We start from the raw sequence: 24,029 nt of genomic DNA, 5'->3' as shown, positions 1-24,029 counted from the left end.
CACTGGGTCTTCCTTGCTTTTTGTGCAGGCTTTCTCTAGTTGCAGTAGAAGAGGCTACTCTTCGTTGGGGTGCTCCGGCTTCTCATTGCAGTGGCTTCTCTTGTTGCAGAGCACAGGCTCTAGTTGCGTGGGCTTCAGGAGTTGCAGCACTGAGCTCAGTAGTTGTGGCGTTTGGGTTCTAGGGCGCTCACGCTTCAGTAGTTTTGGCATACAAGCTGAGAAACTTTGGCTCTTGGGCCCTAGAGCACACAGGCTTCATTAGTTGTGGATCCAGGGCTGAGTAATAGTGGTGAGTGGGCTTAGTTGCTCTGAGGCAGGTGGGATCTTCCCAGACCAGGGATCGAACTTGTGTCCCCTGCATTGGCAGGTGGATTCTTAACCACTGGACCACCCAGGAAGTCCACCATCATATACCTTTTTCAGCAATGTGTCTGCTCAGATTTTTTTTTGCTCTTTTAAATGGGTTGGTTGGTTTTCTAATTATTGAGTTTGGAGAGCTCTTTATGTGATCTGAGTGCATTCTTTATCAGGTATGCTTTTTGCAGGCATTTTCTCCACGTCTGTGGCTTGTCTTTTCATTTTCTTTTCAGTGTCTTCTCAGAGCAAAAGTTTAAATTTTGATGAGCTCCCACTGTCAATTTGTTCTTTAATGGATCAGACTTTGATGTCATAGCTAAGGAAACTTCCTAAACCAAGGTCATAAAGGTGACTTTTTTGTCTTCTAGAAGTTTTACAGTTTTAGATTTTACACTAAAGTCTAAGATTCATTTTAAGATAATTTTTGCATATAGTATGAGGTTTAGATTGGAAAAACAGTGGAAACAGTGTCAGACTTTATTTTTTTGGGCTCCAAAATCACTGCAGATGCTGATTGCAGCCATGAAATTAAAAGACGCTTGCTCCTTGGAAGGAAAGTTATGACCAACCTTGATAGTATATTAAAAAGCAGAGACATTACTTTGCCAACCAAGGTCCGTCTAGTCAAGGCAATGGTTTTTCCTGTGGTCATGTATGGATGTGAGAGTTGGACTGTGAAGAAAGCTGATCGCCGAAGAATCGATGCTTTTGAACTGTGGTGCTGGAGAAGACTCTTGAGAGTCCCTTGGACTGCAAGGAGATCCAACCAGTCCATTCTAAAGGAGATCAATCCTGGATGTTCATTGGAGGGACTGATGCTGAAGCTGAAACTGCAATACTTTGGCCACCTCATGCAACGAGTTGACTCACTGGAAAAGACTCTGATGCTGGGAAAGGTTGGGGGCGGGAGGAGAAGGGGACGACGGAGAATGAGATGGCTGGATGGCATCACCGACTCTGTGGACATGAGTTTGAGTGTACTCCGGGAGTTGGTGATGGACAGGGAGGCCTGGCGTGCTGTGATTCATGGGGTCGCGGAGAGTCGGACACGACTGAGTGACTGAACTGAACTGAACTGAACTGATAGATCAAGGTTCTTTGTTTGCATATGATATCTAGTTATTCTAGATATTTTTTAAAGTTTAAAATATGTTAACTTCTCTTAGAAAGTCATGTATTCATAGTTCAAAATTAAAGAGGTACAAAAGATTTCTCTCCTCCCAAGTCACCAACAGTCCCTGTGTATCTTTTCAGAATTTTATGTACAAGCAAAAACGTACCTTTTTTTGTTAGTTTTTCCCCCCAAAAGTTAACAAATGATACACATCATTCTGCTTCTTTTTTTTTTTCATGGTTTTGCCTTCTTTTTCCTTGTATTTTGACATCATCCCATCTTAGAACTGTAAACAAAGAGCTTCCTGGGGTTTTATTGGTTTTGTTTTTACAGTTCCATAGTATTTCATAACATTGGATGTACAAGAATCCTTGTTTAACTTGTTTAACTAGCTCCTCATTGATTCACATTTCCTGGTTTCCCATCTTTTGCATTTATACACAATATAAACTTTATACACACTGCTGCACCTTTCTGCGCACTGTGCTGCTGGCCTCTGTCCATAACAAGAGCCATCTGGGGGACTTCCCTGGTGATACAGTGGTTAGGAGTCCGTCTGCCAATGCAGGGTACACGGGTTCGATCCCTGATCCAGGGAGATCACACATGCCAGGGAGCAAGTAAGCCCGTGGGCCACAACTACTGAAGCCCACGTGCCTAGAGCCCCTGCTCCGCAACAAAAGACGCCATCTCAGTGAGCAGCCCTCACACCACAAAGAAGACCCAGCTCAACCAAAAATGAATAAATTAAAAAAAAAGCCTTCTGGGAGAAGCTCAGAACCAGGAAGAAAAACCACATCCTTCTGCAGGGTTCCTCCAGCGCCCTCTACTGACCAAGCGTGACATTGCGCCAGGTGGCCAACGAGATCTGATCATACTCTCCAGCTCCAACGTCAAGGAACGGGGAACCAGGAATGGGTTTAGAGCTGAGAGACAATACACTGGGAACTGGCACAGGGTAGTTGTTAGAATCCAGGACAATGTAATACTAAGACCAAGTGACTGTTCATATTATTGTTATTTCTCCTCTGACCTGCCGGCAGTCTCCTGGAAACCAGGCTTGTGAACCAGGTCATGAATGAGATGCCCCTCCTACTGTGTGATGTTTGTGGCACTATGGCTCAGTTGGTTAAGAATCCGCCTGCAATGCAGGAGACCTGGGCTCGATCCCTGGATCAAGAAGATCCCCTGGAGAAGGTCCCTGACAGCCCAATGGTTAGGATTCCATGCTTTCATTGCCCAGGGCCTGGTTTCAATCCCTGGTTAGGGAACAAAGATCCCACAAGCCATGTGGTGAGGAAAAAAAAAAGAAATTTATTCTCATTCCTCTAAATTCTAACTGATCTTAGGTGGCCTCGGCCTGCAATGGCTTAGAGCCGGGCTTGGGTTCCCAGCCAGAGAGTGGCTGGGTCAAGGTGCTGAGAGCACCAGATCCCAGCCACTAGACCAGTAGGCAGTGACAAGGGCCCTGGCCCTCTGACTTTGCAGAAAAGAATTTCTACCAAAAGGAGAGTCATGACGCGAGTGAAGTTATTTATTAAGAGGAAAAGGTACACTGGCAGACTCAGGGGGAGAGTCGCTGAGTCGCACCTTTGTGGCAGTTTGAATTACTTTTACCGGGCATTTCTTCTGGGTTTCCTTTGGCCAATCATTTTGATTGGCCTGGTTCACAGCCCGTATTTGGTATATCTCAGGATCTTCCCATGTGTGCACATGCAACTCTTAGCCAAGATGAATTTTACCAGAAGGGGTCTGGGTAGACTATCTCTTGACATCATTCCGCTTTGAACGCCAAGGATCCTTTCTGCGCAAGTGTGGCTGGGCAGATCTCCTGATTGCAAGAATGAAAACTATGTGGTCTGGACAGGACCCAGCCTCCTCCCTTAACTGTCCTGCCATTCTCTTCTTGGAGTTTTGGTCCATAGGGAATGAATCTCCAATTGCTGTACCCTGGGGGTGGAGGTGAGGGTGGGGGCATTTGCCTTCTGCTCAACCAGTGCGGGATGGATGGAGGGAAGGGGGCTTATCCACACAGCTTCTGGCATCCTTGCTTCTTCCGCTTTATGGCTCTGCCCTCCCCAGGAGCCCCAGTTTCCACTGGCATCTCTGTATCCAGACAGCAGGGGGAAAGTGAAAGTGTTAGTCGCTCAGTCGTGTCCGACACTTTGCGACCCCATGGACTGTAGCCCACCAGGCTCCTCTGTCCATGGAATTCTCCAGGCAAGAATACTGGAGTGGGTTGTCATTTTCTCCTCCAGGGCGTCTTCCCGACCCAGGGATCGAACCTGGGTCTCCTGCAGTGCAGGTGGATTCTCTACCGTGTGAGCCACCAGGGAAGCCCTACCTCCGATGAACTTGCCCAGTTTTTCCCGACAGGGACCAACTGGATGATTGAGATCCTGAGCTTAATCCTAAAGGATGGGGACCCCTCCTGGATCCACTCGGTGCCCATCTGGAAGCGGTCGCCCTGGTGTGAAGCCATCGTGAGTGCCTTCAGCCTCCCCAACCAGCCCAGCCCCCGCCTCATGAGTTCCCACCTCCCCATCCAGCTCTTCGCCAAGGCCTTCTTCAACTCCAAGGCCAAGGTACAGGAGGACGGAGGGGTGTGTGTGTCGGGGGGTCAAGGTGGGGTGGGAGCATAACTCTCTGATGAACTCAGCATATTAAGCAGCCACTATGTGTTTGGTCCTGATCTAGAACAGCAGCAAACACATGCCCAGGAACACCTGCCTTGTGAGCCCACGCTCTAAAGGGGGAGGGCCAAGAACAGATGCAATAGATAAGGAAAATGCTGGGGCTTCCCTGGCAGTCCAGCGGTTAGGATTCCATGCTTCCATTGCAGGAGGCGTGGGTTTGACCTCTGGTTGGGGGACTAAGATCCTGGATCCCAAATAAATTTTTATAAGTATCTTTTTAAAAATAAGGAAAATAGTTAATACATCCAAGATGATAAATTCACATCAAGAAGGAGGAGAAGGCAGGGGTTGGAATTAGAGGTAAGGGTTGCAATTCTAAATCGGGGAGTGGTCAAAGGAGGCCTGAGCAAGACAATGCCATTTGAGTAAAGACTTGAGATGTGAGGGGAGGAGCCACGGGGGTGTCGGGGATGGTGGAAGAATGTTCCAGGCAGCGGCATGAGCAGGTGCAAAGGCCCTGGGGTGGGTGTGGCAGGCCTGAGGTCTAATCAGGGGGACTGTGTGGTTGGATCTCAGTGAGCAAAGGGGAGCAGAGCAGAGATGAGGTCAGGGATGTAACAGGGGCCACAATGTGCAAGGGCCGCACGGGCTTTGGTGGGGAGTTTGCTTGTCTCTGAGGGGGATAGGAGCCAGGGGAGGAGAGACAGGGAGCAACTTAGGTTTTCCCGGGCGCCCTCTGGCTGCAAGGCAGGGAACAGACGCTCAGGGCGAGGGCAGAAGCAGAGTGCCGGGGAGGAGGTGACAGACCAGGTGCAAGGCGGCCGTGGAGGCCAACAGGTCGGTGGTCGTGGAGGGGCAGAAGAAAGGGCTGGGTCTGGAGCGTGTTCTGAAGCTGGAACCAGGAAGATTTGCTGGCAGGTTGGATGTGAGTGTGAGAGGAGCATGAGTCCAGGGGGACGGTAGGGGGTTTGGCACGTCCAGTAAGGAGCTGGGAGGATGCGGCTGCTGTGGACTGAGGAGGGAAGGAGCGGCTTGGGGGGAAGGTGGGGGGCTCCGCTGTGACCCAAGTGGAGGATGCCGGTGGACAGTGAGAGAGACGAGTCTGGGCTCGACAGGAGCCATGTGTGCTGGGCACGTCTGTCTGCAGCCTGTCGAGATGCGTGTGCGTGAATAGGGGCAGAGAAAGAGAGACGGAGAGAGGAGTCAAAGCCAGGAGCCTGCTGGGGCCACCAAGGAGGCGGAGCGTGGACAGGGAAGTGGTGGGATTGCAACCCAGGGGTCCCCAAGGCCACTCTCAGGCTCCGTGATTCACTGCAAGGTCTCACAGGGCTCAGCAAGGCTGTTAGGCTCACAGATACAGCTCATTACAGGCTTCCCCGGTGGTTCAGGGGTAAAGAATCTGCCTGCAATGCAGGAGCCACGGGAGACGCAGGTTCAGTCCCCGGGTGGGGAAGATCCCCTGGAGGAGGGCACAGCAACCCACTCCAGTATTCTTGCCTGGAGAATCCCCACAGACAGAGAAGCCTGGCGGGCGACAGTCCTTAGGGTTGCAAAAAGTCGGACACGACTGAAGCAATTTAGCACGGAGAAAGGACAAAAATTAAAGCTGGTGAAGGGAAGAGGTGCCTGGGGGCACATCCACAGGAGACCAGACACCAGCTCTGATGCGGTCTGTCCCAGTGGAGCTGTATGGACAGTGCTCAGTCCTCCGGCAAAGACATGTGACAACACGCATGGAGGGCCACCCACCAGGGAAGCTCACCCAAGCCTCGGCATCCAGGGTTTTTGTTGGAGGTTGGCCACGGAGGTGTGACTGACCACCTGCGTAGCTAACCTTGATCTTGAGAGAGAACATATCTGATGGGGCTGGAGTCAGGCTAGTTGCAGAACATCAAGCTGGCAAACAGATTGGAACCGGGTCACCAGGGCCTTGAATGCCAGGCCCTGGGGCTGGAACTCCGCCTTGGGGCAGAGGGCCAAGGAGGGCACAGTCAGGTGTGGGTGTAGAAAGAGCCTCTGGGGCTGTGTGGAGTCTGGGAAGCTGGGGAGGAGGCTGGGGCCTTGACTGTGGGAATAGGAAGCAGAGGTGGCTGCCTTTCTTTATTGGTCATCGCCCTTCACCATGATCTCCATCACCTGCCCCGCATGCCTGTCTCCTTCACTCTTTATTTCTTGAAGCCAAACTGCCTCTCCACCTGGTATCGAAACAGTCCCTCTCTTTTCCCAGAGTATGGTTGGACGGTGCCTTCCCTTGCTGTGGACCGAGGCAAACTGATCTGAACCCCGATTAGCTGGGAAGTCCCTCCAGAAGTCTACCCTGAGTCCGTCCTGCTGCAGAGATCAGAAGAGAGAGGGCTGGAGGGCAGGAAACCTCAGGGACTGACACCCTCTCCCCTTTTCCTGCCCCTACACAGGTGATCTACATGGGCCGGAACCCCCGGGACGTGGTGGTCTCGCTCTATCACTACTCCAAGATCGCCAAGCAGTTGAAGGACCCTGGCACACCCAACCAGTTCCTGGAGAACTTCCTCAAAGGCGAAGGTGAGGACTGGGGCAGCGTGAGGTTGGGGGGCTGGTGAGCCCCTCGGAGGCCCAGATGGGGAGAGGGACAGAGGAGGGCCAAGAAGGAAGTGGGGAGAGACAGTGAGGCAGAGACGGGGTGGGTGGGGGGGCTTGGAGGGAGGCCTCCAGCTCTGAGGAGCCAAGCCTGGGGCCATGGGGCATTGGTTGGGCTCCTCTGAGCCCCAGGGGGGCTGGCCCGGCTCCCTGTCCCTCACCCTCCTGTCTCTCTGCTCGCAGTGCAGTTTGGCTCCTGGTTCGACCACATTAAGGGCTGGATTCGGATGAAGGGCAAAGAGAACTTCATGTTTATCACTTACGAGGAGATGCAGCAGGTGATCCCCTCCCCCACCTCAGGCCCGCTCCCCCCTCACTCCTCCCACCCACCAGCTCCGCTTCCCACAGAGCTAAGGAGAAAAGGCAAGCGGGGAGCAGAGCATCCCTAATGCACATGGGCACGATTTTCAGAAGGGTGGTCAGGGGAGAGCCATGGAGCTCCCTGGGGAAAATGTGTCTCAGGCAAAGGGAATAGCCAGTGCAAAGGCCCTGAGGTGAGAGTGTGCTTGAAGTGTTCCAAAGGGAGCCAAGAGGCCAGAGCTGAGAGGGGGTGGGGTGGGATATGAGGGCAGAGAGGGGATGGGGGCCCAGAGTGAGGACTTTGGCTTTTTTCTGAGTAGGTGGGAGCCACAGGTGGGCTCTAAGCAAGGGAGGTTATAGGTTAAGTGAGATACTACAGAACCGTGACCCTCAAGAAGTGATGATGCTTCCTGATGGTTGTGACCTGAAAAGGAGAGGGAAGCAGTGGAAGAAAATGGTCTTTGGAGGCAGACAGAGAGCCTGGCTGGACCCTGTGGAACGTCCTTGGGGCAGGCACCTGGGAGAGAAAGGCCTTCTGGCTGGGGCAATCAGGGAAGGCTGCCTGGAAGAAGGGGCCATGAAGAATGACTACGGCTTTGCCTGGCTTCAAGGAGGATGCTGGGCTTCTAGTTGGACCAAATCTGTGGTGAAGGTGTCCAACTGTTCCATGTTCCTTTTTAAATTAAAAAAAAAATTTTTTTTTGTGGCACCTCAAGGCATGTGGGTCCTTAGTTTCCTAATCAGGGATCAAACACAAACCCCTGCATTGGAAGCATAGTCTTAACCACTGGACCGCCAGGGAAGTCCCCTGTCCTGTGTTCTTAACAGAGCTCTATTCTGAGGGGCTAGGAGCCTAAGAGGTTTCCAGTGTTCCTTCACCCACGGCACCCAGACACATTCTCATCCCATGTGTGTGTTTCATGTATTTTTTGTGTCCTGGTTTTGGTCGACACTGTATAGCAGAAAGAGCCTGGATTTCAGTGTTCGAAAAGCCGTTGAAACCCTCTTTAAAATCTCTCAGAACCTCAGAGGCCTCATCCTTAAAAATGGGTGGAAAATGCTGGCTCAAGGGTTGCTGTGAGAACCCCAGTCCCTGACATTGGCATTTTTTAACCATCTGACAAGGGACCACAAAGTGTTAGTATAGTGTGCAAGGTAAGAGTGATTAGGTTCCGAGCAAGGGCATATCTGGCTAATAATGACCATCATGGCAGAGGTTTCAGCCTCTTATTTTATTTTCTATTTTGGTTGCTCTGGACCCTTGTTGCCGTGTGTGCCCTTTCTTACTGGTGGCAAGTAGGGACTCTGCTGCCTTGCAGAGCACAGGCTCTAGGAACGCGGGCTTCAGTGGTTGCAGCACGCGGATTCTGTAGTTGTGGCTTAGTAGCTCCAAGGCATGTGGCATCTTCCCAGATCAGGGATCGAATCCGTGTCCTCTGCATTGGCAGGCGGATTCTTAACCACCATGCCACCAGGGCAGTCCAGAAAATGGTGTATTTTAAGTGGCTGACCCCAATATTATTATTGCCCCCATTTTATAGAGGAGCAAACTGAGGTTGTATAGCCTCAAGAGAGCTGAGAACTTGCCCAAGGCACACAGCTCTCACTGTGAATCCCATGGGTTTATTTTATTTTCTTTTCCACTCTGGTAAATCTCTTTTGATGAAAAATCCAGAAAAGACTTTGGCATCACCCCTCCCCTATCTTTTCCACCCAGCTTTATTCTCTGAACAAAAAACTGGGCCACGCAGCCTGACAGAGCTTCTGGGCTGCCCCTGGGTGTGAGGAACGGCCAACATGTTAGAATTTCTGGGACACATCAGCGGTTCAAGAGGAGAAAGGCTTATGAAACCAAGAATAACCTGGAAAATCAGGGCCGTGGGGTCGGTGGAGCTGACCACAAGCGCCTATGCCAGGCGCTGCATGTCAGGGAAGGTAGGGAGATAGACAGGAGGGTCATGAACTTTGGGAATTCAAATCTGAGCTCCTTGTTGGCTGTGTGACCCTAGACAAGTGTCTTTCCCTCTCTGAGCCTCCATTTACCGATGGGGGTAATTACACCCAGTCTCTTGCCTGGAAAATCCCATGGATGGAGGAGCCTGGTGGGCTGCACTCCATGGGGTCGCTACGAGTTGGACACCACTGAGCAACTTCACTTTCACTTTTCACTTTCATGCACTGGAGAAGGAAATGGCAACCCACTCCAGTGTTCTTGCTTGGAGAATCCCAGGGATGGGACAGCCTGATGGGCTGCTGTCTATGGGGTCGCACAGAGTCGGACACGACTGAAGTGACTTAGCAGCAGCAGCACTAATTATACGTCTCTGCCAAGCTATTGCGAGGATTGGCACAAATATACCTGAGAGTCTTAGACTAGAGATGGGTACACAGTAGGTGCTTAATCCACAGTGATGTGAACCATTAGCCATGAGGGAGGTGATATTTGGGTGGCATCCGGAGGGGTAAGTTTGCCAGGCAGAGGAGGGTGGTGCAGGGCATTCATGACAGCCCCGTGCCCAAGCCCACAGGGAGGACCGTGCAGGGAAGGAGCTGAAAGACCAGGCCACGCCCGACCTTAAAAGGCAGACCTAGAGGGGGACTTCCCTGGTGGTCCAGTGGCTAAGACTCCATGCTCCCAGTGCAGGGGGCCTGAGTTCGATCCCTGGTCAGGGAACTAGATCCCACATGTCCCAACTAACACCTGGTACAGTTAAATAAATAAATATTAAAAAAAAGAAAAGCCAGGCCCGGGGATTGGGGCACTGGAGAGTTACAGGAGGCTGGGAGTAGGGGAGGAACAAGGTCAGCGCTGGGTGTGGGGAACTGGAGGCAGGGAGGCCGGGGAGAAGGCCAGGGCGGAGGCTGGGGTGAGGGTTCCCAGGGAGAGAATGAGGCCAGGCCAGGGCTAGGGGCTGTGGCGACACAGGAGGGGAGGTGGCAGAGAGCTGAAGCAGGAGGGTCAGGGCCCACGACTGACGGGGACACGAGGGGAGAGGGTAGGGAGGAAGGGGCGGTGAGGCCGGGCCAGGAGTCTGGCCCTGGGTGAGTGGTGGGGCTCTTTTGAGACCTGGAGCGGGGCAGGGTTGGGCACAGACCAGCTTTGAATCTGAAGGAGAGTTGACTCTGCATGAGATGCTGGACCGACCCCTGCCTCCTGCTGTGACCTCCGACCCAGCCCCATCCTTCCCTTGCCCCCACAGAACCCTCCAAAAGCCCACACTGCAGAAACCCCCAGAAGCCACGGCCCAACCCCTCCACCTGGAGGCGGGGAAACAGACAAAGAGGCAGAATTCTGCTCCCCCTCCCACCCAGATTCCAGGTCGAGGTGGGAGCTCAGGCATCCAGGTTCTGGGTCTGGTGCCCCTTCCTGGCCTGGGGTCCCCTCCTTCCACTGACGCCTCCCCTGCCCCCAGGATCCCCGCAGCTCCGTGAAGCGCATCTGCCAGTTCCTGGGCCGGCCGCTGGGCGAGGAGGCGCTGGAGTCCGTTGTGGCACACTCGGCCTTCAAAGCCATGAAGGCCAACACCATGTCCAACTTCTCTCTGCTGCCTCACAGCATGCTGGACCAGCGCCATGGTGCCTTCCTCCGGAAAGGTGAGGGGCCTCTGGGGCTCCAAGCCCCATTAGGCCACTGCCTGGCTGTGTGTCTTGGGCGAGCTACTTAACCCCTCTGGGCCTGTTAGCATGGAGCTTGGCATACAACTGATGCTAAACGCTGGAAGGCGTTGCCATAGTGGCTCTGAACGCTAGGAGGATGTTTGGAGTCTTCTTCGTGAACCCTTCTTAGGGTTACCGTTCACCCCAGAAATAGTCGAGTGTTGGATGACGGTCTGAGGGTGGGAGTGTATTAGTTTCCTATTCCTGTTGCAACCAAATACCACATATATAGTGGCTTAAAACAACACACATTTAGGGAACTTCCTGGTGGTCCAGTGGTCAGGACTCAGCACTTTCCACTGCCATGGTCCAAGGGTGGGGGAGCTAAGGTCTTCCAAATAGTGCAGTGCAATCAAAATAATAATAATAAAAGAAAAAAAACACACACACATTCACTGCTTTACTGTTCTGGATGTCAGAAGTCCAAAATCAGCCTCACTGAGCTAAAATTAAGGTGTCAGGACCATGTGTTTTATGGAGGCTCTAGGGGGGAACGTGGAAAAGGCAATGGCAAGCCACTCCAGTACTCTTGCCTAGAAAATCCCATGGATGGAGGAGCCTGGTAGGCTGCAGTCCGTGGGGTCACTAAGGGTCGGACACGACTGAGCGACTTCACTTTCACTTTTCACTTTCACACATTGGAGAAGGAAATGGCAACCCACTCCAGTGTTCTTGCCTGGAGAATCCCAGGGATGGGGGAGCCTGGTGGGCTTCCGTCTATGGGGTCACAAAGAGTCGGACACGACTGAAGTGACTTAGCAGCAGCAGCAGCAGGGGGGAACGAGTTCCCTGCCTTCACAGCTTCCAGCCCCGCCTGTCTTCCCCGGCTCGTGGTCCCTTCCTCCATCTTCAAAGCATCTTTGACTCTGACCCTCCCGAGCCCTCTTATAACGATGAGTGAGTGTGTGCTAAGTTGCTACAGTCGTGATGAGTCTGCGATCCCGTGGACTGCAGCCCGGTAGGCTCCTCTGTCCATGGGAGTCTCCAGGCAACGATGCTGGACCAAGGGATCTCCCCAACCCCGGGACTGAACCCACCTCTTACACCTCCTGCATTGGCAAGTGGGTTCTTTACCGCGAGAACCACCTGGGAAGCCCCTCTGATAAGAATGTTTGCCATTGAACGTTAACATCTTTAACTTAATCACCTCTGCGAAGTTCCTTTTGCCATGTCGGGTCACATGTACATAGGTTCGAAGGGTCAGGTGACATCTTGGCGGGGGTGCCACTAGTCAGCCCATCACAGGGAGCCCCCCAAAACCTCACTAGGGGTGCCATGCAACATGCAGTGTATGCATTTGCGAAAATTCAAAATACTGTGACCCAAATGACTTTGGCCCCAGGACTCCAGGTAACGAATGGCTGGTGCCCCTGATTATCCCATGAGATGAGAAACTTGAGGAGGGATTTCCTTACTGGTCCAGCGGTTAAGATTCTGCTCTTCCAAAAAAAAAAAAAAGAAAAGATTCTGCTTTTCCACTGCAGGGAGTGCAGGTTCGATCCCTGGCCTGGGAACTAAGATCTCATATTCCATGTGGTACGGCCAAACAAAACAAACATACAAAAATGTAAAAATAACTAATTAAATGATTTTTAAAGATAAGAAAAAAAAAAGCAACTTGAGGGATCCAAGTGTTTGCCTCGGGGCACATGGAGCTAGCAGTCAACCTCCCAGGCAAACCTTCAGCGTGATCCGTGAAAGCACTGGCTCCCAGTGTCAGAGCAGTACTGGAGGCAGTGGACGGCGCGCTGGAGCGAGGAAGCCCTGTTGTAGCCAGGGAGGTGAAGGACAGGCGGATGCTTTGGGTAGAGATTTAAGAGCTTGGTGGGGGTAGGGGAGAGGTCTGCTGGAGGGGTGAAGGGCAGAGAGAGCCTGGCGAGGAGGGGCAAGGATGGTACCTGGGGGTCTGGCCAGGCGACTGGTGGCCAGTGATAAAGTGTCAGCCGTCAGCAAAATGGAGCTATGGGGGCGGTGGGGGGGAAGGACACTGCTTCTGGCGAAGGGAACAGCATGGGCAAAGGCCCGGAGGTGGGAAAGAGGGGGCCGGCATCCTCCGCCCCTCAGCTCCGCCTTCCCGCCCCTCCCTCCAGGGGTCTGCGGCGACTGGAAGAACCACTTCACGGCGGCGCAGAGCGAAGCCTTCGACCGCGTCTACAGCCAGCAGATGAGGGGGCTGCCGACCTTCCCCTGGGATGTGGGCCCCGAGGACGCCAGTCCGGACTGCGACCCCGGTCCCGACCCGGGCCCCCACCCAGCCCAGGCGGCCGAAGCGCCCCCCCCGTGCCCCTGAGAATAAACGCGTCTCTCCCCTGCGCGGGCTGCTCGATGCGCGGAGGGGCTGCTGCGCGCGGGCGGGCGGGGGCCCCGGGGGCGCCCAGCGCTGGGCCAGGGCGAGGTCCGCTGCCCGACCCGGCACGCCTGTGGGGTCGGCGATCCAGAAGCCTCTCCCAGAGGCAGAGGTGGGGGCACGGAGGCCCGCGCTGGGCCCCTGACTGCGCCCGGCCGGGGTGCTGCGACCCCGACTCCGGGATCCAGGGGAGGGAGGCTGATGGGGGCCGGGACTCCCGGGTTTGAGGGAGGAAGGAGTCAGGTCTGGACTCCGGGGTCTCCCGTGAGGCTGCGGAAACGCACGTTTCTGGCATGAAGCAGCTTTATTCTGAACAGAGGTAAAGGGCAGCCCTAGCAATCCGCCCGGAGAAGGCAGTGGCAAGCCACTCCAGTAACTCTTGCCTAGAAAATCCCATGGACAGAGGGGCCTGGTGGGCTGCAGTCCATGGGGTCGCTACAAGTCGGGCATGACTGAGCAACTTCACTTTCACTTTTCACTTTCACCCATCGGAGAAGGAAATGGCAACCCACTCCAGTGTTCTTGCCTGGAGAATCCCAGGGACAGGGGAGCCTGGTGGGCTGCCGTCTATGGGGTCGCACAGAGTCGGACACGACTGAAGTGACTTAGCAGCAGCAGCAGCAATCTGCCACTTGGTTCCCACGAAACAGACTCGGCCCCTGCCGGCCCCTCCTCCGCTGGCCCGGACCTGCTCCCCAGCAGGTGTGTCTTCATCCGTTTCCAGCCCCTCGGGGTTCAGCTCGGCTTCCCCCCGACGCTCCTCTCCTCTCCGCGGCCAGGCTCGGTTTACCCCACAGCTCCTGAGCGCAGGCGGGTTCAGGACGCCTCCCCTCAGTCCCGAGGCCCCCCACCTTCAGCCCCGCACGATGCCAGCACGGGGACCACTCTGCCAGGCATCTCCTCAGAGAAGTTCCCACCCGGCAGGTACAGGAGGCGTTGTGCTGTCAGGACCCCGCCTAGTGGAGGCCTCCTGCCCATTTTCTAGGCTGTGACAATGAGTCCAGAGTGGGCACTGGGCTCGCCCACATTCTAGAACAAATGGGGAAAAAAAAAAATCCTTGGCATCTCCCAGACACCAAGGCCACAAGCTTTGTCCCAGGTACAACAGGGAGGAGGGGGTCTCTGAGTGATCATTGTCTGACCATCCTGGATCAGGGCCAGAGCCATTTGGCTTTGGCTCCGGTCAGGGCCACCCCCTGAGTCCTGGCTGGGTGGCCCCATCTGGCTGTCGGATGCCTCTGGGTTCCGACAGTTTGGAGGCTCCATCTTCAGCAAATCTCCTCCAGGTTGGGGACAGATGGCGGAGGCGGCGGCCAGGGGTGAGGGGCAGGGGGCCGCCCCAGGGCTGGGACCAAGCCAGCGGGCGGGTGTCCGTCTCCCCACCGGGGGCCCCTCCAGCACCCCGTTGCCTCATTAGAGCCTTGGCTGGCGTGTCCTTGGAGCCCCAGGACTTCTTGTGCTGTGGAGGGAAAGACAGGGAGGTAAGAGGCGGTTCTTGGGGGTCCCAGAGCCAGGAGAGAGAGAGCAGGGTGGGGGAGTGGGGGGCGGGCAGGGAGGATGGAGAGGGTGCTTAGGGAGGAGGGAGGGGAGGAAGGAGGAGGTGGGCTGCAGGGAGATAAGAGTGGAGGGGTTGAGGAGGTGAGAAGGCCTTCGTGTCTCCAGAACCAGGCGGGAAGTGAATGGGGAGGCTGGGGACCCCCAGACCTACAGAGGGGGTGCGGAGTTGCGTCCCCATGTGCAGCTATGCAGCGGGGAGAGAAACAGGAAGCAGCAGGCAGTTGCGTGGGGGCGGCAAATATTTGCCAAGGGAGGTGATGCCAGGTGAGGGTGGCTCAGGACCGGGAAGAGGCGAGGACCTTGCCCTTGCCCATCCCTCTTCTCCTCTTGATCGGGACGAGGGAGGTGATTCCAGGGACATTCATTTCTCTCCAGAGCAGCCTCAAACTCCCACTTAGCAGATGGGGAAACTGAGGCTCAGAGGGGGCACAGCTCAGTGGAACTGACCCCAGGTCTGCCCACATCTAGGGAGAGCACCGGTTTCTCCTCCGTGGCTCCTGCCTGCAGCCCACGTCACAGCTGAGGACACTGAGGTGCCATCCAAGGTTTCCCCAGAGAATGGAGGCAGGCTCTGCCGAGTGTCTAAGCAGCTGGGAGAAGGGAGGAGAGGCCCCCCCTGACCTCCCCTAGCCCCTTCCCCAACACACACAGCACACTTGAATCCAGGAAGCCAGTGAGCACTTAAATGTTCCACCTGGGAAGCAACCAGGGCTGAGATCCAGTTCCTCCCTGGTGCCTCGGTTTCCCCACCTGTGAAATGGGTGAGCGGGGAGCTGTAAGCACATCCACCTCAATGGTTGTGGCAGTTCAAGATGAAAGTGAAAGTGTTAGTTGCTCAGTCGTGTCCGACTCTGGGACACCGCGGACTGTAGCCTGCCAGGCTCCTCTGTCCATGGAATTCTCCAGGCAAGAATACTGGAGTGGATTGCCATGTCCTTCTCCAGGGGATCTTCCCAACCCAGGGATGGAACCTGGGTCTCCTGCGTTGCAGGCAGATTCAGGTGGTTTGTGGCAAAGGTTACATTTAATCAACTCTGAGGAAGCACTTGGCTTGGGGCCTGGCGCATGGCAAGGTGCCTGAAAAAAGAGCGTTGCTCTGACCTTGGGCAAGTGCAACTCAACCCCTCTGTGCCTCAGCCTTTCCATCCATACAGCTGAGCATTATCAGGAGTATCGCCTCACTGCCATGGGAGGAGGAGGTCAGGAAATCAAAATAAATTCCATCTGGGGACTATATTGTAACAATGGTGATTATTCTATTTCATCTGACCGCACTGACTCCCCCTCCCAAGCAAACTGAGGATGGGGACAGTAGCTCAGCCCATGTTCCCAATGAGAACACTGAGGGTCAGAGGAGGCGGCGCTCGGGGTCTCTGCCCATTGTCACTGGTGCTCCCCTGCCCAGCACACAGTAGGGATACCGGAAGTGGACCATGCCATTAGGAATGCAGGGAAGCAGTTTTGCTTCCCCCGCCCCCGGGACCAGGCACCTCACAGGGGCCCTCACAGGCCTCCATCCTCTTCCAGGCCCTCCACCCGGTCTCACCTCGTCGTCGTCTCCATCACTAGAGCCCGACAGCTGGGACAGGCGACTCAGGTCCCAGAGGGAGCGGCTGGGCCGGGTTGGGGGGCCGCTGGGAATGCGGGCACGCTGTACGCTCCTCAGGATGTCGCTCAGAGCCGGCCCTGGTGCAGCCGGGGTCTCCTGCCTGTCCCCCTTGAAGACTCGGCAGGCGGCCAGGCGTTGGGGCAGTGAGCCATCAGGCGGTGGTGGCGGTGACAGGGGGGCCATGGAGCAGCGGTGGGCCACGTGGTGCGGGCTGTGGGCCAGCTGCAGCCCCCCCAGGGCTCTAACAAAGGGACCCGGGGTGGGCGCAGGCGGGAGCGGCCAGGAGGCTGCATATAGCGTCCGGAACTCTCTACTGAAGGCATCGGCGATTTCACCGGTCAGCAGGGTCACCAGGCCACGGTGCAGGCGGGAGTCACTCCATGTGAAGCTGGGGGGCACAGAGGGTGGAGGGGGGTGGTCAGGATCTCCAAGCAGCCTCAGAAGCCTGGGCTGGCCCCCATCGCCTGCTCCCAACCTGGTCTCATGGAAAGGCTGTGTGACCTCAACCAAGTCCTGCGATCCCTCTGACCTCAACATGCCCCTCCGTAGAATGGGGGCAACCAGGTATCTACTCCAGAGGGTTGATGGGAAGGCATGAACTAACGTACTTAAATTATCACCTGGAATCAGACTGGAGTTTAAACCTGGGCTCTGCCCCATTCCCACAGAGGGACGCCTCAATTTCCACCTCTGGAAAGAGATGTGATTCTGACACCCTCGGGGACTCTTTGAAGACTCAATTGCTTCTATTATGACTGCCACTTATTAACTGTTTGCTGTGTACCAGGCTCTATGTGTGCCTGCTCCCTGCCTCTGTTTGCTCCTCTGTCACATGGAACTAAAACACAGGAAGATTAGAGTCAGAAAATATGGGTCAGGCCCCCTGCCCAGGGCCCAGTAAGTACTCAGCATTAAAAGTCTCAGAGTTGAGACTTCCCCGGTGGTCTAGTGGCTAAGACTCTGCACTCCCAACGCAGGGGACCTGGGTTCGATCCCTGGTGGGGGAACTAGATCCCACTATGCCATAACTAAAAGATCCTGCATGCAACTAAGATGCAGCGCAGCCTAATAACGAAATTAAAAAGAACAAAGAAAAAGAGACTCCGCACTTCTATTGCACAGGACGAGGGTTCAATAAGTGGCCAGGGAAATGGCAAAAAAAAAAAAAATCCCCCAAAACTATACTTCAATTAAAATAAGTAAATAAATACTTTAGAAGAGTTTAAAAAAATTAAAGTCTGCAAGCCATGGTGAGCTGTGCCCTTACTATCCCTGTGGTCACACTGGTTGTGATTTTGAGAATCAAGCACACGTGCTGGTACACAGCTGGTGCTCAGTAAATGCCCTCTTTAGAATTAAATGAGCCTGGGTTCTCCTCCTGGCTCAGGGGTACTTGGACGTGTCACATTCCATCCCTGAGTTTCGGTTTGCCCATGGCAAAACCAGGCTTGCCCTGCTCCACATCACCTTGCAGTTCGGCGGTACCGTAGCAGCACCCGGCAGAGAGGACCAGTTCGAGGCCAGGATGAGGAACGCCAGTCCAAGCATCCTTACCTCGTGGGGTATCAGTTTCCTCGCTCCCTGGCAGGTCGGCGGGCCAGCCTGCTCCCTCGGATTGTGACACCCCTCCCCCACCTATGACCTCAGCCCCAGAGCGGCCAGTGGGAACCCTGGGGAGGGGGGCGCATCTGTGAGGTCACCCCCATTCCGCTCCACAGAGACTGCTGTCAGGCAGCGGCCGCTGGCTCATCTCCGTCCCCGGGGGGGCGTTTCTGAGACCCGAGGATTCGAGAGCGGTGGTCACAACGGCACTTCGGAGAAGGACGTGGAGCATCGGGAAGTGAGGACACGCCGGGTGCTGGGCCTGGGAGATCAGAAGTCTCGAGGGCACGAGGCGTGTCCTTCAGCAGCTCCGGGAGGCCCGGGAAGCCCACGGCCTGGCTGGGGCACCATCACCGCCGCCAGGCCACCATGGTCCTCGGCTGGCTGCCACTCCTGGTGGTGGTTCTGGCCCCTGGCACGACGGGCGTCAAGGATTGTGTCTTCTGTGAGCTGACCGACTCCACGAGCTGCCCGGGCACCAGCATGCGCTGTGGCGATGACGAGGACTGCTTCACGGGCCACGGGGTGGCCCCCGGCGTCGGCCCCGTCATCAACAAAGGCTGCGTGCACGCCACCTTGTGTGGCCACGAGGAGCCCATCAACTACATGGGCGTCACCTACAGCCTCACCACCAACTGCTGCACCGGCTACATGTGCAACGGGGCCCCCGGCCCCGCGTGCGGCCGCTTGGCGGGGGCCGTGGCCAGCCTGGCGCTGGGTGTGCTGCTGCTACTCCGACACGCGCCCTGAGCGGCCTGGAGGGCAGGGCCTGGGGCTGGTCTCCCGGCTGCGTTGCTCCCCCTGCCCCCCACCTCCATCCCCTTCCCCCATTAAATGGCCAGAGGCCCTGGACAACCTCTCGTGGCCCTGGCCTCGTCCATTCTAGGGCTGCCCACCGGAGGAGCCCGGTGCTCTGGAAGCAGCCCCAGGCCCTCCAATTTAGTGATGGGGGAGCCATGTCCGATGGGTGGAACTGGACTACTGTATTTCATTGGTTCTAAGATGCGGTTTCTTTTCAGATTGGGATCAGGATGTTTCTTTCCTTTGGTGGCAACTTAGAGTCGATGAAATACGGTAAAAAAAAAAAAAAACCCACACACAAAAATCAAATAATAATAAATGACAGCTGACGTTGATGCAGCACATCTTATGTTCCGTGCCAGGCATGATTATCTTATGGAATCCCCAAGTGAAGCTGAGAACAAAGATTCTCTTCCAAAACCTCCCAGGCTTGGAAATTCCCTGGTGGTCCTGTGGTTAGGACTCCGTGCTTTCACTGCCCGGTCCCTGGGTTCAATCCCCTGGTTGGGGAGCTGAGATCCAGCCAGCTGCGAGGCGCAGCCAAAAAAAAACCCAATGTCCCAGTCTTGATGCTAGCAGTTCTCAAAGGGTGGTCCCCGGACCAGCAACATCAGCATTAACCAGGAACTTGCTAGAAGTGTCAATTCTCGGGCCCCAGTCCAGGCTGGCTGAATAGGGGTGGGGCCCAGAAATCTGGGTTTTATTTAACAAGTCACCCAGGTGACTCTGGGGCCTGCTCAAAGTTGAAAGCTACCAGGCTAGGGCAAAGGTAATCAACTGAGCACTTCTGCCCCCCAGTTGGGGGGGGCACCTGGCAATGTCTGGAGATGGTTTGGGTTGTCATATCTGGGGAAGCCAGATGCTACCCATATCTCCTGGGTAGGGGGTCATTCAGTCCAAGAAAGCTCCCCCACAATACACAGTCATCCAGCCCCAAACATGAGCAGTACCTATCTTGAGAAACCTTGCTCTAGACGTGCTAACCAGACCATCCCATTGTCTAGAGGGAGAAACTGGGGCACAGAGAGGGGAAGTCAATTGCACAAAGTCACACAGCCAGTAACTTCGAGCTAGGATTTGACCCCGGGCCATCCGGCTCAGAGTCCACGTGCCCTGAGCCTTGCCGTTCCCAGGAAGTAACTGCTGCTATTTTCACACTTTGCAGATGGGAAAACTGAGGTTCAGAGTAAGGGGAGGCACCAGCCCAGTGTCCCAGAGCTAAGAAGTCACGGAGTCAGGTTCCAGGGCCAGTTGGCCCCCAGGGAGAGGAGGGACAGCAGATGGTCTGAGGACCGGGCCATTTGTATACCAGCTCTGATTTTTGCTTCCTTGCATGCATGCTAAGTCGCTTCAGTCGTGTCCGACTCTGTATGACCATGGAGTGTAGCCCGCTAGGTTCCTCTGTCCATGGGATTCTCCAGACAAGAACACTGGAGTGGGTTGCCATGCCCTCCTCCAGGGGATCACCCTGACCCAGGGATGGAACCCACGTCTCTAATGACTCCTGCATGGGAGGGCGGGTTCTTTACCACTGCGCCACCTGGGAAGCCCTCTGATTTTTGCACAGATGCTCAAAGAGGTGGAGACAGCCACCCAAAGCAGAGCCTGGACTCCAGTTCGGGTCCCCCTGGCATGGGAGCTCCCACACACCGGGAGCCCAGTTTCCCAGATGATGAAGTGCTGGGCCCGGCGGGAGGATCAGTGCCAGCCTGTTCTGCCATAAGACCCCTCCTCTACCGGGTGGGGGTGGGTACAGACCCACCTTACAGGGGAGGAAAGAGAGTCTGGGGAAGGGTATGCCCCACTGCCGGCTGAGGGGGAGCTGGGGACCCAAGGCTGGGCAGTGTGGGGTCGGGGGCGCCGCACCTGTAGGATCCTGAGATGACCCGCTCGCCGTCCAGCAACACAAACTTTTCCCGCACGTTGCCGCTCACCTGCCGACGCCAGCGGCTCTGGAAGCTGCAGCCCTGCACGACTCGGATGTCTAGGTTCTGCAGTGGGAGGGCACACCCTTGCTCAGGCCGACCCTCCCCTCCCCACTGACCTCCACCCAGTGCCCTCCCTCCAGGCTGCTCCTACCTGGGTGGCAGCCCAGGGGAGGATCTGTCCCAGCTTCCCCAGGGATCTCCTGTGGATAGTCTTAAACTTTGACGGACGCCACGGGAAGGCTCACCCCAGCTGCCCCACCCCCATGCCATGGGCATCAGATCTCAGGAGACACTCTCAGCCAGCATCCACCTTGATGACCCAGGACCCCCTAGAAGGGTCCTGCCCCCCCCGCCCCGCTTACCCTCCAGTGCCAGGGGATTGGGGTGTCACCCTCCAGCCACCTGGCCCCTACCTCAGTGGCCCAGGGGTTGACCCTCAGCTTGTGGGCCAGCGTCAGAAAGGCGGGCAGCTGCTGACGGTCCAGGAGCAGGTAGACGGGTACCCAGCGGCATGTGGCAGCCTCCACCAGGTCCAAAAGCAGGTCTGGGTCAGTGAAGACGTCCATGACCACGGCCACCAGCTGAGGGGTGGGGAGAGGGGCTGTGGGTGGAGCCTGGGGCTTGGGGGGCACATTCCGGGGGTGAGGTCCTCCAGGGTGTTAAAGGTTCCAGGCTCTGTGGGACGTTCAGGGAAGCTGATGGGGGACCCCCGAGACAAGCACTACTGTTCATTCAGCGCCTATGTGTGAGCTGACTCAAGGGACAGGAATTTGAGCAAAGCCCAGGAGACAGTGGAGGACAGAGGAACCCGGCGTGCCGCAGTCCATGGGGCCCAAGAGTCAGACACAATCGAGGAACTGAACAACAACGGTTTGTGAATGAGAAGCAAACAGCCTTTCTGGAGCCCCCCCGCCTCTAACTGCTGGAAAATTGTCATCGTAAATCGCACGTCTGCAGCAGTACCCCATGGGCTTTGACTGCCATGGCTGCCAGGCTCCAGGGCTCAGTGGGCTGGGGGCCCTTCACTGTGGGCAGCTGCACACCTGGTCCTTGGGTGGGATAACCTGCCAGGCCACCAAAGTGAGCTCTCAGGACAGGGAAATGCTGAGGAGCCTGGAGCTAGCAGGCAGAAAAAGGTGGTGCTGAACCCTGAGTCACTGGCCAGAGGGCCGTGGTTCAAAGCCCCACTCAGCCACTTAAAAGGCAAGGGACAACCTGCCATGCCTCACTTTCCCCATCTCCTCAGTGGGTACATGAAGCCTCAACCTCACAGGACCCTCCTTGGGATTAGGTGGATTAACCCATAAAAAAGCACTTAGTGTGGGAGTAGAGACATAAAAAAGTTGTTAAAGAATGGGCCGTCCAAGGGGCTGCAGGGCAGACATTTTCAGTTCAGTTCAGTCGCTCAGTCATGTTCAACTCTTAGCGTCCCCATGGACTGCAGCATGCCAGGCTTCCCTGTCCATCAGCAACTCCCGGAGCTTGCTCAAACTCATTTGGGCCCCCTAAAGGAGGATAAGGGCTTCCCTGGTAGCTCAGCTGGTAAAGAATCTGTCTGCAGTGCAGGAGACCTTGGTTCAATTCCTGGGTGGGGAAGTTCCCTGGGAGAAGGGATAGGCTATCCACCCCAGTGTTCTTGGGCTTCCCTGGTGGCTCAGAGGGTAAAGAATGCAACTGCAATGTGGAACCCACTGGGTTCGATCCCTGGGTTGGGAAGATCCCCTCGAGGAATAAGTGGCAACCCACTTCGGTATTCTTGCCTGGACAAGAATCCCCACAGACAGAGGAGCCTGGCAGGCTGCAGTCCTTGGGGTCACAAAGAGTCGGACACGACTGAGCGACTAAGCACAGCAAAAAGGAGGATAAAGACATCCACCCTGGCGGTGGGGGTGGGGTGGAGTAGGTGACTGAGGTGTGTGGTCATACTTAGGTCCAAGAGGCATGGATGCCTGAGGCACCCAGGTCTTGGGGAGAGAGTGGGAACCCTCAGATCTAAGAGGGTGAGGGTGAGATCGGGGCCGTGTGGATGCCTGGATCCTGGGAAGTATGGAAACACACAGCCCAGAATGCCGGGATCCCAAGGGATGTGCCCTCCTGCCCACGTCTGGGGGCCGACACGTGAGGGTGGCCGGGTCTGGGGGAGGGACCCCTGAGGCTCCCACCTTGTGGGCGGCCCGAATCTCCTGGTGCACCAGCTCCTTGAGGGACGGCTGGCCCTCGCCAGGCGGCTGGGTGTACAGCTGGGCCCGGGTGATCCCTTTCCAGGCTGAGTCCTCCGGCCAGCCCAGGCGCAGCATGGGCACCGCCTCCTCCGACTGTCCCGGCCAGTAGGTCAGGCTGCCCGAGACCCCATGGGCGGCATTGGCTCCCTCTGCTGCCCCGCCGGGCTCAGGCTTCGTAGCTGTCCAGTCCTCAGCCGCTGCCACCAGGCCCCGGAGCTCCTCTCCGCCCAGGAAGGGCCGCAGCCCCTCGCGCCGCAGGCAGGCCTCAAACGCCTCCGCGCCCTCACCCAGCAGAGCCTCCAGCGCCAGTCGCTGGCCCTCCGAGTACAGGAAGCCGGGGCTGGCCTCAGTCTGGGGCCGTCCCCCGGGCCCTGGCTCTGTTCCTTCCAGTGCTGCCAGCTGGGAGGCCGCCATCGGGCCGTTTGGCGGGGAGGATGGCAAGGCTGGATGGACAGTCTCTGGGCACTGAGCATCTAGAGGTCTCCAGACAGGCAGACTCCGTGTGGCCGTGCAACGCCACGCAGAGGCCTCAGTCCTGACAGCTCACTGTCCTAATGATCGGACTGCCCAAATGAGGGACCACCCGGAGCGTGGCGTTGCTCAGACCACCAGCCCGCCAGCCACCTGAGCTTCCTGCCAGGCTCCGATGGTCTGGTGGAGCCCACGAGTGGCACCCTGCGTGTTGGTCAGGCTGACCGCCTGACACTGTCTGCAGCTACCCAGCTCTGCTTCCCGAACGCCAGCCCCCCTAAAGCCCCACTGGTGACACGAGGCTCCAAGTGACCCTGCCTGTGGCTCAGGCTGACTCTCCCGCCAGGCAACAGGCTGTCTGTTTGTCTCTGAGCATCCAAACCTCCCTAACTAAAGGCAGAGCGGGCTGCCCGTTTGCCCCTGGCAGATAGCACAGCTAACTGACCTTCTCTGGCTGGCTCTTTGATGGTCCGGAAGACATGGATTGCTTCCAGCTGACAATCTCAACATCTGACCACCCAGTGGAGCAACCAGCAGGCTCCGCCTGAATGTTGCTCCCGACAACCTACCGCCAGACTCACCGTCCTCACTGGCCGACCATCCCGGAAGCCTTCTCTGTGAACCACCCCTCTCAGCCTTGGGAGGATACACAGCAGCCCTAAATCCTGGCATCACCTCCCCCAGCTGGGGAACTCAGTCTGTCTCCTGTGCAGGGTGAAGACCCTGCTCCCTGAGCGTTCACACCCACTCAGGCTGCTGCGGGTGTGGGTGCCCTCTACAGGGAGTTTCCTTACAATGGAATCAGCCCATTC

The 24,029-nt window shown here is 56.2% G+C and overlaps 3 protein-coding genes across 3 annotated transcripts in view; 2 read left to right on the top strand and 1 right to left on the bottom strand.

Annotated features, from left to right (window-relative positions):
* SULT2B1 (sulfotransferase family 2B member 1) overlaps nt 1–12,992 on the top strand; it is a 35,968-nt gene extending 22,976 nt beyond the window's left edge. Inside the window, exons 3-7 of the mRNA XM_055411696.2 lie at nt 3,848–4,056; nt 6,522–6,648; nt 6,907–7,001; nt 10,437–10,617; nt 12,771–12,992. Coding sequence (XP_055267671.2) covers nt 3,848–4,056; nt 6,522–6,648; nt 6,907–7,001; nt 10,437–10,617; nt 12,771–12,970 — 812 coding nt within the window. The 3' untranslated portion in view covers nt 12,971–12,992. The remainder of the gene's footprint in view (nt 1–3,847; nt 4,057–6,521; nt 6,649–6,906; nt 7,002–10,436; nt 10,618–12,770) is intronic.
* Nucleotides 12,993–13,138: 146 nt separating this feature from the next.
* On the bottom strand, nt 13,139–23,169 carry SACK1E (scaffolding CK1 anchoring protein E). The gene is made up of 5 exons (XM_055411706.2): nt 22,687–23,169; nt 20,938–21,105; nt 20,463–20,587; nt 16,131–16,581; nt 13,139–14,486 (listed from the first exon to the last, which is right to left on the bottom strand). The coding sequence occupies exons 1-5, from the start codon at nt 23,158–23,160 to the stop codon at nt 14,211–14,213; spliced, it is 1,494 nt and encodes a 497-aa protein (XP_055267681.2). The 5' UTR covers nt 23,161–23,169; the 3' UTR covers nt 13,139–14,210.
* SPACA4 (sperm acrosome associated 4) lies at nt 16,742–18,864 on the top strand. Its single transcript, XM_055411705.2, has 2 exons — nt 16,742–17,781; nt 17,912–18,864. Exon 2 carries the CDS (start codon nt 18,165–18,167, stop codon nt 18,543–18,545), a length of 381 nt encoding a protein of 126 aa, XP_055267680.2. The 5' UTR covers nt 16,742–17,781; nt 17,912–18,164; the 3' UTR covers nt 18,546–18,864.
* Nucleotides 23,170–24,029: the final 860 nt, after the last annotated feature.

This window comes from Moschus berezovskii, chromosome 22 (genome assembly GCF_049115385.1).
Source record: "Moschus berezovskii isolate FMDL1 chromosome 22, NW_MosBer_1.0, whole genome shotgun sequence".
NCBI classification, from domain to species: Eukaryota; Metazoa; Chordata; class Mammalia; order Artiodactyla; family Moschidae; genus Moschus; species Moschus berezovskii.
Note: the sequence above shows the minus strand (reverse complement) of the source record. Positions and strands in the feature narration are given on the sequence as shown.

Excerpts from the sequence above, each read along its gene's own strand:
- SACK1E (XM_055411706.2), bottom strand. The coding sequence starts at position 23,160 with ATGGCGGCCTCCCAGCTGGCAGCACTGGAAGGAACAGAGCCAGGGCCC. Across the intron at positions 21,106-22,686 it reads AGATTCGGGCCGCCCACAAG|CTGGTGGCCGTGGTCATGGA; the intron begins GTGGGAGCCTCA and ends CCCACCCCTCAG. Across the intron at positions 20,588-20,937 it reads TCAACCCCTGGGCCACTGAG|AACCTAGACATCCGAGTCGT; the intron begins GTAGGGGCCAGG and ends CTCCCACTGCAG.
- SPACA4 (XM_055411705.2), top strand. The coding sequence starts at position 18,165 with ATGGTCCTCGGCTGGCTGCCACTCCTGGTGGTGGTTCTGGCCCCTGGC.